Source organism: Scomber scombrus, chromosome 9 (assembly GCF_963691925.1).
Source record: "Scomber scombrus chromosome 9, fScoSco1.1, whole genome shotgun sequence".
Taxonomy (NCBI): domain Eukaryota; kingdom Metazoa; phylum Chordata; class Actinopteri; order Scombriformes; family Scombridae; genus Scomber; species Scomber scombrus.
In genome coordinates this window covers 23,428,674-23,442,251 of record NC_084978.1, presented here as the reverse complement: position 1 = coordinate 23,442,251, position 13,578 = coordinate 23,428,674, and the positions used below count along the sequence as shown (strand labels likewise).

The 13,578-nt window shown below is 37.9% G+C and overlaps 3 protein-coding genes across 3 annotated transcripts; 1 reads left to right on the top strand and 2 right to left on the bottom strand.

The window, feature by feature from the left end:
- Positions 1-422: 422 nt before the first annotated feature.
- xiap (X-linked inhibitor of apoptosis) lies at positions 423-5,617 on the bottom strand. Its single transcript, XM_062425629.1, has 8 exons — positions 5,488-5,617; positions 3,563-3,854; positions 2,921-3,476; positions 2,706-2,805; positions 2,516-2,594; positions 1,685-1,724; positions 1,327-1,506; positions 423-1,211 (listed from the first exon to the last, which is right to left on the bottom strand). The coding sequence occupies exons 2-8, from the start codon at positions 3,800-3,802 to the stop codon at positions 1,018-1,020; spliced, it is 1,389 nt and encodes a 462-aa protein (XP_062281613.1). The 5' UTR covers positions 3,803-3,854; positions 5,488-5,617; the 3' UTR covers positions 423-1,017.
- Positions 5,618-6,283: 666 nt separating this feature from the next.
- Positions 6,284-11,283, bottom strand: psmd10 (proteasome 26S subunit, non-ATPase 10). The gene is made up of 5 exons (XM_062425630.1): positions 11,063-11,283; positions 10,852-10,950; positions 9,858-10,004; positions 7,058-7,224; positions 6,284-6,767 (listed from the first exon to the last, which is right to left on the bottom strand). The coding sequence occupies exons 1-5, from the start codon at positions 11,174-11,176 to the stop codon at positions 6,614-6,616; spliced, it is 681 nt and encodes a 226-aa protein (XP_062281614.1). The 5' UTR covers positions 11,177-11,283; the 3' UTR covers positions 6,284-6,613.
- Positions 11,284-11,542: 259 nt separating this feature from the next.
- nxt2 (nuclear transport factor 2-like export factor 2) lies at positions 11,543-13,519 on the top strand. Its single transcript, XM_062425632.1, has 4 exons — positions 11,543-11,666; positions 12,024-12,110; positions 12,392-12,536; positions 12,735-13,519. The coding sequence occupies exons 1-4, from the start codon at positions 11,652-11,654 to the stop codon at positions 12,917-12,919; spliced, it is 432 nt and encodes a 143-aa protein (XP_062281616.1). The 5' UTR covers positions 11,543-11,651; the 3' UTR covers positions 12,920-13,519.
- The last annotated feature ends 59 nt before the right edge of the window (positions 13,520-13,578 follow it).

Genomic DNA, 13,578 nt, shown 5'->3' with positions numbered 1-13,578 from the left:
ATATGCCACAAATCAAATTTACAGTACACTTTTAGAAAAGGTGACTTTGGCGACCTAACCCCTCTACACATCTATTTATCCTTACACTATTTAGAGTTTAAAAAAAGAAGAAAAAAGTCATGTAGATGTGTACTTTTTTTTCTTGCCTTCTTCCCTTTTTTCGTGCCTGCAAACTGTTAACATAAACATTTTTAATTACTAAAATCTTTTTGAAAGAATATGTACAAGGTTCTAGCTGATAGCATGATCATGTTATATAGCAAGAAAAAGAGAATGTTTTTTTTCTTTGCCCCCCCCAACCCCCCCCCCCCCCAACCCCCAACCCCCAACCAGTTTTAGTTAAAACAAAAAAAAAGCAAACATAATAGTAATTAAACAAAAGCATTCAAAGTCCAATTAGAACAGATTTATTCACTCTCGAATGAAGCAACAGATTGCATAATGGAATGGAAAAAAGGATTTCACACCACACTGATTAATTGCAGGCCCTATTTTGTCCATTGTAAGTATTAATGGATTTACTGATACATATCTAAAATATTTTTACAAAGTTGCACACATCGAGAAAAATAAAACAATACACCAGACAAGATGAGCGGCGCACATTAGTGTATGAAACCAGTATTACATCCAATGTCGAGTTTAATTAAACTGTGCGAAATGCCCAAAATAAAATAGGAAAATTAGTACATTAACTTAGAGAAAGGCACCTCTGGTAAGAAAATGGTTACTCTCCTGTCATGTGATTATTACAGGTTGGAGTACTCATTATAGACCTAGAAAGTCAACATAAGCAATTTATAATATCATATGATCTCAATATTTACAACTATTTACCATGTCAGTGATTGTGAAAATATTGTTTTGTTGTGACATTTATTAAGTCTTTTATTCTCAAACTCATACATACAACATCCTTAAATATATTACAGGCTATCTACAATCAATATTAAAATACAATATAATAAGGATAGTGAGAAAGCAGCACTGAAATTTTGGCAAGAGTCTGTGATTTCCTTAAGTCACATAAGTCTTGATCTTCTGTGTTATGGCTCCACAGCAGATTGGACACTTGCTGAGTGACTCTGAACACTCCCTACAAGTGACCAGATGACCGCATGGGATGAAGACAATGCAAATATCTCTGTCCATACATACTTTACACTGTTTTTCCCTTTGCAGCATTCGTAGTTCCTTCAGTGGGTCTTCATCTGGAAAAAAAAGTAAAATATCAAAATGTGTCTGCTCCTCAGGCTTTTTTAATGTAATCAATTATATTATTGATGTGTGCCCTGAACATGGTTTAGCATCCAGGAGTTAAAGTACCTTGCTCCGCTGACATGGAATCGCTCTCTCGCATGTTGTTATTGCAATCCTCCATAAGTGCTTCCAGGGTGGAGTAGCTTGTGCCCGTCCTGCTGATCTTCTCCAAGATGGTCTTTTCCACCACACTGGGATCCAGACCCCTCTCTATGGCCTTCTGAGCCATGGCAGACCGCAGCACCTCTGAACATAAAGAGGAAACATCAGTATACACAACTACTTGTTTTATCCAGTCATGTTTTAAAAAAAAAAAAAAGTTTTACACAGGTATATAATGTAATGTTCTTCAGAAACAGTAGACAGACGTCCTTAATGTTGTAGAGGGTAGTCAAATTAAAAATAGATATATGTAAAAGTTTACCATTTCTATCTACTGAAAATCCATTCTGATGACTCGAAGTCTGAAAACAAACATATTCAAAGTTATTTACAGAATAATGTCAGTAAAAAATAAAAGCATGAGCGACATCACTACAGGTTACATCATATTTGATTACTAATTTTTCCACATAGCCAAAAAAACGTACAACAAACATTACAGTACTAAGCAATTTCATTTAAACATTGCAAGCATGCATTCTTTTTCAATTTGTCTGACCAAAAACACATTTTTTCAAGCCTGCTTAAAAACATTCTATTCAAGCTCACATATGCATGGAAAAAGTTAGTAGTTGCTGAAATTATTCATACTGTCCATACTTGCTGCAAAGGGAGCCCTTCTCAAAACAACTTCAATATAAGAAATGGGAACAAAATCCATATATTTTATTTTCAGATAAATTTTGGATTAAAATATTTAGGATACAAGGTTGCATCACTGTTAATAATGACATTTGCTTTAATTCCATCAAACTGCTGTCACAGCAATACTTTGCTGTGTTGGGTTTTTATCATGTGTCACATACAAAAACATATAGAAATCAAGTTTAACCTAATATTGGTAAGAATAACTGCAATTTGCAGTTTGGTCCTTTGACTGAAACGTTTTTGTTTTTGTTTTGTCACATTTTTTCACAAACAAATGGATTCTTTTGCATCCCAAGCCTCTTCTATGACTTTTTTGTCAGTGTGTGGGAATTCTTTTGATGAAATATCAATCATCAATCAATCAATCAAAACAAAAATTATATTTGTTGATAAAGTAAACAGCAACCCAGGTATTCAGGTATTTGTCAATGTACTGAATACTTACAGCTCCATTTCGTCGTGGGTCCTGTAGCTGGATGCTGTTGACAAATTCTTGTCCTTTTTCCGCTAACAAGAATCTGCATCTGATTTACAACAAAGAAAAGGTAATGAAATTCTAATAAAACAAAATTAAATACCTGTATACAGAAATATAGATAAAATACTTGAAAAGGGAGAATCATAGTTGTTCTTACCCAGGGTAGTGTTTGGCATGTTCTTCCCATGGGTCTTCCTCAGGTTGCCAGCTTTTTACACCTCCACCACAGCAGAAACACAAAACCCTGTCTCCTGTCCCTGCAAGGGCACACACAATTAAGACATGCCTACTTTCAGAGCTATGATTAAATGTCAGAGAAATGTAAATCATTTATGTTTTTGAGTGTTAATCAACCCTTTTCTCTCCCTTTACCTGTGCTGTAGAAGCCAGCCCTGGCAAGCCTCTCATGGTCAATAGGATGCTGGACACCTGCAAAGCTACCAAGCCTCTCTTCATAACTCCCCATATGGACATGAGAGCTTGCGCCTTGTCTTCTGCTGCCCTCCTCCTCCTCTGTACCCCCCTGAAATGGGATGTTGCCCACATCGTGGCCAAGGATAAAGAAGCAATGGGGGAAATGTTTGGTGTGTTCTCCCCAAGCGGTATCCCCTGCTTCCCAGCCACCCAGCATGCCACCGCAGCAAAAACATTGCACCCGGTCGCCCTCTCGTACATAGTAGAGGCCGGCTTCGGCTAGATCTCTGGGTCTCACAGGAGCAGTAGAGGGCCAAGAAGAGAAGGTCTGACGCCGGGCCTCTTCACTCCTCATGTGAGGAACCATTGGGTAGGTGGACTCATCGACAACCTCTCCTGTTCTCAAACGATATTCCATGTCTTCTGCTTCTTCATTATATGTGGTACCATTAGTCAGTGTGTTATTCAAATTGGTACGGTGCGTGCAGCTTAGAAACCTGCATGACGGGGAAACCTGTAACAGAGGGACAGTATGAAGTAGGTATTTGGAAGAGAGTGAGAACTGAAATGTTGATCACATTCCTTTTACATTATGAATACCTCTTTATGTCTCTCTACAGGTGTGTCTCCCCTGCACCAGTTTTCCACTGTCTTCTTACAGCTGAAACAGCAAACACGGTCGGCATAGCCGGTGAAGTAGAAGCCGGCCCGGGCCAATCGTTCAGCTGACACCTGCTGGGCCAGACCAGAGCCACGGAACGAGTCCAGGCGACTGTTTATCAGGGAGAAATCCTCCGCATGGTCTGTGTCTAAGTCACCGTCTTGTCTAAGATCAGACATGTTAGGTTAAGGCAGGAAACTGCTGAGTGGACTGACTTGATGGACAGAATGCCTGTAGATAAAACAGAAAAAATAAATAAAAATTAGTTGTAGATATTAAGTGTACATTTTGAAATTAAGTTAATGCCTTAAAAAATGTTAAATCATTTCAGAGTAATCAAATTTTCCTACATTTGTTAGCATTTAACAAGTAAACAAAGCGGCTAATTCCCAACTATACACTTAGAATTAATTCCAAAGGGTTAAAAAGTGGTAAATAATAAAAAGAGACAATTAAATTGATGCGTCTGGTCCAAGAAAGCTGATTGGTAAATTTGAGTTCTTAGAGGGTGACGGTGCCTTTAAGAGGGAGCCACACTGTAATCACACGGAGGCGTTGGCTGTTCCATGTGAGGGATGGGCACAGGAGTGGCAAGGCTGTCTAAAGGTTCAGTACACTGTAATACGCTTGTATTGCAGAGGGTGTATCCCTTTGCAATCCAAAAACGCAGACTTTTCCAAAGGGAACAAGGAAGCTGTAAGACAAGTTGACACACACTGATAATCAAATAGGTCTTATACAATATGTAGGACATGAAAGTATAAAAGGTCGGCATTGTGGAGCTGTGGTATAATTTTTTAATAACAAAGGATAATCATGGGAAACATGACACACTCCATCTTATACATATTTTCCTTTAAGGTTGTTTGCTCATTTGTTTTCATCATTGCATTGATGTCACATGGCTCAAAGTTTTTTTTAGGCTTTTTTTTTGTTTGTTTGAAAGTGCATGTGTATCATACTAAACTGTGTATTGGACTGAACGTAAACAGACTCACCATATGTGAAGCAGAACCTATGTAGTGGAAAATATCTATTGATATCGGAGACTTCAAGTCAACTAAACTATAAGCTTAGATCAGTTTAATCTCAAGGAATGAAGCAATATCACCTCTTGATATATAAGACTTATCTTGCAAGCACAGTAACTACATCAACACTGATTAAGCAACTCTTTATTGATACACTGCTATCTTTAGGATTGTATGCTTGCTTTAATGAAGGGAGTCACGCTGTGATCTTTGGACTGTCAATCACCAAATCTATACACATTTAAATGTGTGTTAAAAGGCGTGAGGACAGAGGACAATATGTCCTATTTGTGAAGATATCTGCTGCATCTGAATTCGCCCCAAAGAGCTGGTGTTGTTGCATGGCGTCAGAGGTGTTTAACCATGTGATATAGCAAGGCGCAACGCAGAAAAAACACGCAATGTTTTCCCACATATTTCTACGGTTGACTGTAGGGACTGGCCCCGCAAACTCTAGAAAGGTCGCGCAGCTTTGCGTTAGACAATAGTGACACAACAGCCGCATAGTTTCTGGTAAGCAACGCTGCTGAAAGTCCCCGACTGCTGGCATTTGACACTTGACACTTAACCAAACACACACTACATTTGTTCAGCAGTTAGACGAATAGACCTATATCAAGGGCTAAAACCCGCTTAGGTATAAAAAACAATGTGTTTGGACTTCTATCAGTGCTCTTGAGCTATAATGTCGGCTGTTATTACGAAAATATATGTAGTTAGCGCTAACACACGCTAACTACAAACGTTAGCTAGCTCAGTTAGCTTAGCTGTTCAATATAACGTCAGTTCAAAATGCTACATAACCAACTATTATTTCAAAACTTCAATGTTACCTTAATTGTCCACCTCTCCAATCTTTAATTTCAGGCAGCTTTTGGTGCGACCACCTGCCACAGGGGAATCCACTTATTAAAGAGACTGTTTATTTGACGTGCCCTCGCTTCCTGGAAAAGGAAAGCACAGGCGAGGCTCCGGTGCGCACCATGTTATACGCACCCCAGCTGACCACCCTCCTGACGTCAGGGAGGGCACCCACTACTGCTTTCGCGGGGTTGAGTTGGGGTTTCCCAGAGAAACCTTCACTATGAATGGTTCAATAGTATACATTAAAGATGTAAAGACCGCCGAATTGCATTTACGAGCGCATTCATGAGGAAAATATTGTACTTTTTACTATACTATATTAATCTGTCTTAAAGACCTTTGAGCTTTCATAATGCAAACTATTACTATACTTTGAGTAAAATTTGCTGATACCGAACTTGAGCAAGCTAACTGGCCAGACAAATAACAATTTGGAGGAAACATTGTACACCTTACAGAGCTGTAGAAACAGGGTTGAGGTTTCAACTTCACCTTTTTCCAAAAGTGAATGGAGCAGGAAAAAAGTCTGAAGAAAGTCAAAGCTCCAGCAACACTTATTGTTCAGGAGAACTTTTACTAACAGACTTGGCTTGGCTTTCATCAGGGTCATCCATTAATAAAGTTCTCCTATACTACAAGTGTTACTGGAGTTTTGACTTTCTTCACATCTTACGGAGAACAACTATAGCTCCATAGGTTAAAGGCCATATCTCTGTTTTCATGTGCAACAATAAACCATACCCCAAACATACTTTAACAGGCTGAACACTGATTTTTATTTAGTCATTTTTGCAACAATTCAAACTTCATGAAAAACAGGCTGCAGTGTTAGACAGATTGCTCTTTAGTGCAGTAGAGTGTTTTTTGGTCCGACCTGTATGGTCTGAGCATCTTCAGTACCCCATCCGAGGAGCTGAAAAGGATGCAGAACAGTCCCACGATTCTCCCGCACACTGTTTCATCTTCCACTCGTCACCAATCTGACTGAGTCACACCAGGCCATTCAAGGAGGATTGATAGGGATGAGAGTTCTCGTGATGTAACTTAGATGGTGTGGATTCTAGCTGGAACATGACCTGAGGGTCAGTAAACGCATCAGCCCTCCACAATTCGACGAAGTAGGGTGCCCAGACCGCCTTTGGCTATCTGCAGGGGGGTCTTTTCCTCCTTATTCTCAATGTAGATGCTGGCCCCATGTTCCACAAGCAACTTGGCTGCCTCGACACGCTCCTCGTCACACGCCAGGTGGCTGGAGGAAAAAAATCATTCAGAATTGTATTTATTTAATTGGATTTCTAATGTATTTCTAATGTTGTAAGCACCACATACTAAATTTAATTCACCTACAGGGTATTATGGTGGAAGTAAAAACTATCTGCATGACTGATACCAACAAAAATTAGTGATTTTTAAATTTTATTTAAAAATTCGTATGAACAAGCCCTTTAGGGATATCTGTGTGTTTATTTTAACCCACAGTTTCCCCCTACAACAGTATGTGAAATGCTGTATCTGACAAATACTTATACAAACACATACAGTGGTGTGTTGCCCTGTGTGTCCTGGATGTTGGTTGAGGCGCTCTGTTTGAGAAGCAGCTGGATGAGGCGGTAGTTGCCTTTGGCAGACGCTCTGTGAAGCGGAGTGGACTCCAGCTTATCTTTGGCGTTGGGGTTTGCTCCATTTTCCAGCAACAGGAGGGCAATCTATGAAGGAGGAGAATTGTATTACTGACAAGTCACTGAGAAGTAGCCTACTTGAAAAATCTGTGACGTCTCATTAACATGAAATACAAGTTTTCACATCCTTCTCTGTTGGTATCGGAAAGGCACGTCACAATTGATACCAGGGATTTTGCAGCCTGCTCAGGAAGTGAGACTAAACTAGACTTGAGTCCCTGAAGTGAGACTAAACTAATTTTGAGTCCCTGACAAAAAGGGGTTTCACAGTGGGGGATATAATGTCAGTTTGATCTCAAAATAGAATGACATTTTTTGCACTTGGTATATAATAAATATATACTAGAAAAGGAAATTTTTCAAAGATTGAATTCGTCTTTCTAAATTTCCATTATCTTCCTCAACCTGCCACATCACTATCTGTAATTTGTCTCTATTTTTAGCAACTGTGAGCAGCTTTTCTCTTTTCTTTCATTGTATTGTGGAACAAGTGTATATCAACAGTAAACTCAAATCAAACGTTTTTTTAACATGCAAACTGACCTTTTACAGTATCTTTAATCTCTCAATTTTTCTAGTTTGAACAAACCACATACTCAAACCCTGCTTAGGGTGAGCATGTAGTATGAAATCAGTAGCTGCTGTTTAAGGTTGTGGGGAAGCTTAAAGTCTGGCTGAATCAGCTAAAGCAGTGTAGTACAACTGGGTGCTAATTGCTTGATTTTGATGCAGGTGAAGGTTTAATTACAGATTTCCCTCCTGGACAGGTCTATAGCATAGAAGATACCCAGGAGTTATGTTACAGCTAATGTTGTTTGTCATCTAATAGCCAAGGGGAAATGTCAAAGGTTAAAAAATGTTAGCTAAATTGATTGAATACAATAATATTTTAATACAAGTCTGGGGGACATAATTACAACACATGCGAAGGTTAAAAGCAGTTTCAGACTCCTACAAATAAGCATATGGGGCATATGAGTCCTAATTGTAGGATCACTACATTTTTGGTATATAACTAATTCACAGCACAGTCTCTAAAAGTAGGTAGCAGGTAGTAGAAGTTAAAGGTAGTTCAGAAGGTGCATGAGTTTGGGAAAATTCAACAATAATGAACTTTGTAGATTATATTTTGATGGCAGAAATGAGGAATCAATCAGGGTTTTAAAATATTAAAACAATATGATAACACCATGAGTAACAGTTTACACTATTCCCTAGCAGAAAAAAAGCAGTTTGGCGTTGATGAACTTGTAATATAACTACTGTCACACTTTTGAAAGTTTAAGTGTACATTAAAGAGTCAACAGATTAATGAATAAAGCCGATTTCACTGTCATCGCTAGAATACCCAGTAAAATAGGAACCATATGCGTAGTTATACCATCAATGAATGAAGATCATTGAGTAGACACTGTTTTTCAGATGCAATCTACAGTACGATTCAATGTTTTACCTTGTTTCATTTATGAAATCTATCTTCACTCATTGACTGACACAGTCACTTGTCAACTAATCACTGTGGAGATGAGTGTGTACATTGATGAAACTTTTAACTATTTTCATGTCCATTTAAGTCATTTCATCACAGTATGAGAAAGCAATGACACTGTAACTGCCAGTGTGGCAATGAGTTGGACCCTGCTTTACTTTTTGGAGAAATTAAAGTAAATGGTTAGGAAACAAAGCATCTGAAGGTAAAGTTATGTTGGCCCAGTTGTACACTAACTCTACCCTCTGTGTGGTTTTCTTACACATAGGTCTCATTTCACATTTCCCTTAAAGCATTTCACACTTCACTTTGTGGTATCATTGTCAGCATCATGGAGAGCAGAGGGTTTCAAAGTGTGAAGCATGCCTCCCCAGAGGGGCTTCAAACAGTTTCAATAGTACGTTAGATATTATATAAGTTATCAAAGGGAGATCACATAGAATAGCCTAAATCTGTGTGTGATTTAGTTTCAGTGATTGATCAGAGATTAATTTTAGAGAGTCAATCAGGGGAATTTTAATGTTTTTCCCACTGTCCCTGAGTCAGAAACTAATACCTGAAGTTATGTCAAACAGCAACTAAAGGCTCAATTATTGAGTGTCTATGAGGTCAAATAACATAGTAATGATCCTATAGGCATTTGGGAATAGATTGAAACTTGCAAGTAAGTGTAAGGGGGTGTCTTTTTCTTGAGGGGAGGCCCAAAGTCTCACATTTTGAAAACCCCTGATTCCAAATATGGTAAATGAAAGGGTAAAGCCTTAATAAAATCAGTAAAGGATATGCATTCCCTTATAAGGGTAGCTTTAGGTTCAGTCGTGATAATGCTACTATATAATGCTACTATATGACTTATTCTAAGATAATGCTTTTATTCTAAAATATTAAATGAGGTGTCTTTAATTATAAAAAACAATTAACCTACCCATTGTAAAATATAGCAGAAGTTAATAGCCATGTTATCCTGAAGTAAATATATTATCAAAGTAATAATTCTACCTGAATAAGAAAAGAAACAGCTAAGCTATAAAAATGTAATATATCTATTAATAAATAGATTTACATATTGGAAATATAATTACAAATGAGACATAATTTATATGTATAGAGCTACTTTAAAGACATTAAAGAAACAATAACAAGCATGACAATCAAAATATCAGCCATTTACCTCGTATCTGTCTTTTGAGGCAGCATAGTGCAGGGGGGTGCATCCGTTTTGATTGACTGAATTCAGCTGTGCCCCTTTTGATATTAGAGATCTCACTATTTGCTCTCTGCCTGCAGATGCTGCGATGTGAAGGGGGGTCCATGAAGCCTGGGAAATGACACATCACATGTAAATGTTTCACAAAACAGAGAGGAGATAAGTGAATAACATGTCTGTTCATGTTCTAGACTATGACATTGTGATGCTATGATTTATATTTATTTCTATTTGATATCAGGAGAACAATGAAATACCATTCCCTACATGTTCATATAAACTTTGACATTAAAAATACTTGTTAAAAAACTAAATTCTACACAAAATTATTAATATGACAATTCCTTTACACTGCAAAATGTTCCTTGGTGCAATGGGTGAAAGAGACAGTTTTAGAAAGGTGACAATTTTATATGTTTAGTCCACATTGTGTTCTAGTGATATGAATTGTAGGGCCCGACCTCTTGTGGCTGATACCCATACCGATATTAGGTAGTAAGAAAAGAGAAAATTAATCAAATTAATCAACTATTTTGATAATCGATAAGATCATTTTGAATCTCTTTATAGGCTGAAATGACTTGGTTTCATACGTCTTCCATGATAATAAACTGAACATTTTTGGGTTTTGGACTGTTACTTGGGACTAAAGAGGATATTTAGGTTTAATCGTGGGCTTTGGGTGATGGATATTGACATTTTTCACCCATTTGGGATTTTTCATAAATCCAACAATTAATTGATTGATTGAAAAAATAATAAACAATGAATTTATTATGAATATAATCATTAGTTGCAGCAATAATAAGGACTGAATTATATCTGACATAGCCTATATATTACTTGCCATTCCTCCACCACCTCAGAGGACTAAAAACAGAATCACCCACTAGCAGCACCTTGTTTTTAGACCACTTAAAAACATTTTGTAGCATTGTGTCAGAACCAGCAGGATTACATCATCTTGTAGATTGGCGTCCACTCCCAGGTCCAACAGAAACTCCGCAATATTTGTGTGACCAGCTGAACAAGCCCAATGCAGCGCGGTTCTACGGTCCTGAAATAATTACACACAAATCGAGGATTAAAACAAGACTGCTTAACTTGGCATAACACAAACAAATCCCCTGGGGCTTTGCTGTGTGATGTACAACAGCTAATTTACTTACCTGGTCTGTTTTGCAGGCAAGCGTTTTATCTGACAGGATACACTGTTTTAAATCCTCAAACTTCCCCGTGTAAGCAAAGTTACACACTTCCACGTTTGATACGGTACCCTCCATTTTGAGTATACTTTAAATATCAAAGAAAATATATAATACAGCCTATATTGAGGATGCTTCTGAGTTGTTTCGTTTCAGATTTGAACTAGGCAATGACTCAGGAAATTGTGAACTCTACTTCCGCCCGGGTCGACTTTCCCTCTTCAGATTAAAACTCCATCAGTGGCCCCGCCTGATAATGATAACGAATTATCACACAGTTTTCATTTGATTATCGATTCTAACATTATTGTATTTGAATTAGTGAAAATACAGCACACGTGGAAAGTGAATCAGAAGTCTAAAACCACGGCTTTCATTGCATTTGTGATATAGACATTTTATCTTGGTAGGTACAGTTGGTGACCGGAGGAAGTAATGCACTCAGCACCGCCACCACATCATCGTGTAAAACAAAGATAGATGATTCAAAAGACTCCAGAATACACTTCTGACAGCAGTGTTTAGTGTAGTTTATACAAATATATTTGTCCTAATGGCAACCACGCTGGTAAGTTGTAATTTAACCTTCAATATAAGGCTGAAACGAATAAGATAACTCAATGTTGCTAACATGAACTAGCTTCCAATGTGCGCCTTTAACACCTATTTATTATGCTACAGTCCTTTGTACTCTGAAAACAACGACTTCCGACTTGGTAAAGTGAAATGAAGTCGAAAACTCGGGCAAGATCGGTACAAGCCTACTCTTGCCGTCTCTTTTAGTTTTATAATGTGTTAAATCAGCAGCTATTGAATTCCGACTTGCATTATGATTATAACACACTCACACTTTATACTAACGCCACTTTATTTGCTGAATTTGTTTGATCGTGGCCATCGTTTAAATCAATTATTGTCACTCCAGGATTTCAGGACCCATGTGGACCAGTCATGCAGATATTCAGAAGAGTTTGTCAACATTTATTATGACTGCATGGATAAGAAAAGGAGGGTGAGTTTTCTTCTCCGAATTGTAAAACGTAGTTACTCCTGTTGTTGTAGAATTGGCTTCCTAATATATATGTGCTGTTACAAATCCTCCCCCTTAAACTTGGATTTTCAATGAGAAACTTTCCATTTGGAGCAGATACATGTGAAAGCAGCCTTTTGCTGTAAAACTCTGCACATACATCATTCTGCATATTGAAGCTTAGACATTTAATGGAAGGAACAATAAAAAAAAAAACACATTTTTGAAAAAATGTTTTGGCTGCACTGGCTCTTGTGTTTTAGAACCTGACCCGGCTCTACCTGGACAAGGCAACCTTGGTGTGGAATGGAAATGCTGTGTCTGGACAGGATGCACTGGGAGAGTTTTTTGAGTCCCTGCCATCCAGCGAGTTCCAAGTTCATACACTAGATTGTCAACCAGTTCACGGTTAGTGGATCTGTCTCAAATCAAAACCTAGTCAAGTGCACTGGATGATCTTCAAATGCTGTATGTGGAGTGTACCTAATGTGAAGAAGGATATTACTCAAGTTTAATGAAAGGGTGAATGAGGTTCATAATTTAAACATGTGATGTCCTAGTAAAGGTGTGTTAATCCAGCATCAATCTCCCTTTCTTCATTTGCAGAACAAGCAACCCAAGGTCAGACCACACTGCTGGTGGTGACTGGTGGGATTGTCAAATTTGAAGGGAACAAACAGCGCTTCTTCAACCAGAACTTCCTTTTAACAGCTCAGGCTTCAACCAACAACGACCAGCCTGTTTGGAAGATTGCTAGTGACTGTTTCCGTTTTCAAGACTGGAATAACTGAGACTCATTCTTCATTTCCCTTAAGATGCCAATTTTTTGTCTATTTGTATATTTTTGTAATAAAGTCAACACGTCGTACAACACAGAATAAGATGTTTATTCTCAAGAAATGTTGAACAAGGCCTGTGATCATGGAGTAATAAATACAAATGGGATCACGGAACAACCGACTGTAAAGTGACTGTCAGTGTCTGCATCCTTAAAGGTTTATGGATGCAAATCTACTAACACGACACTTTGAAAAATACATTAAAAAAACACTCCTAATATTAAAATGAACAGAATTAACTTCAATATCCTTTATTACCAAATTGTGCATCAAACTGTTAACTGAGGTAAAATATGCACGGTATTACAGTATGCCAGTTCTGACTGTAGCTACTGCGTAAAAAGCATTTTTAACAGTTAGTAAGTGGTTCAGCGTGCTTCCTCTTGAATAAATAAGGCGCCCACAAGAATTCTGGCTAAAGAGCTTTCTGTATGAGCGACCTACTATTGGACAATTTCATATATTAAAACATTTGTTTATCTTCCTGAGTCATTAATGTTTACACATTTTGGTCTTGCTTTCGGAATAAACTGACACCAAAAAAAAAGAAAAGTATAAATAAAACAACATTGGCCCGAATAAATTACGTGGATAAACAGACATGATCACAA

Excerpts from the sequence above, each read along its gene's own strand:
- xiap (XM_062425629.1), bottom strand. The coding sequence starts at position 3,802 with ATGTCTGATCTTAGACAAGACGGTGACTTAGACACAGACCATGCGGAG. Across the intron at positions 1,725-2,515 it reads ACCCACGACGAAATGGAGCT|ACTTCGAGTCATCAGAATGG; the intron begins GTAAGTATTCAG and ends GTTTGTTTTCAG. Across the intron at positions 1,212-1,326 it reads TTCCATGTCAGCGGAGCAAG|ATGAAGACCCACTGAAGGAA; the intron begins GTACTTTAACTC and ends TTTTTTTTCCAG.
- nxt2 (XM_062425632.1), top strand. Across the intron at positions 12,111-12,391 it reads GCATGGATAAGAAAAGGAGG|AACCTGACCCGGCTCTACCT; the intron begins GTGAGTTTTCTT and ends CTTGTGTTTTAG. Across the intron at positions 12,537-12,734 it reads AGATTGTCAACCAGTTCACG|AACAAGCAACCCAAGGTCAG; the intron begins GTTAGTGGATCT and ends CTTCATTTGCAG.
- psmd10 (XM_062425630.1), bottom strand. The coding sequence starts at position 11,176 with ATGGAGGGTACCGTATCAAACGTGGAAGTGTGTAACTTTGCTTACACG. Across the intron at positions 10,951-11,062 it reads TTGCCTGCAAAACAGACCAG|GACCGTAGAACCGCGCTGCA; the intron begins GTAAGTAAATTA and ends TAATTATTTCAG. Across the intron at positions 10,005-10,851 it reads ACGCCAATCTACAAGATGAT|GCTTCATGGACCCCCCTTCA; the intron begins GTAATCCTGCTG and ends GTCATTTCCCAG.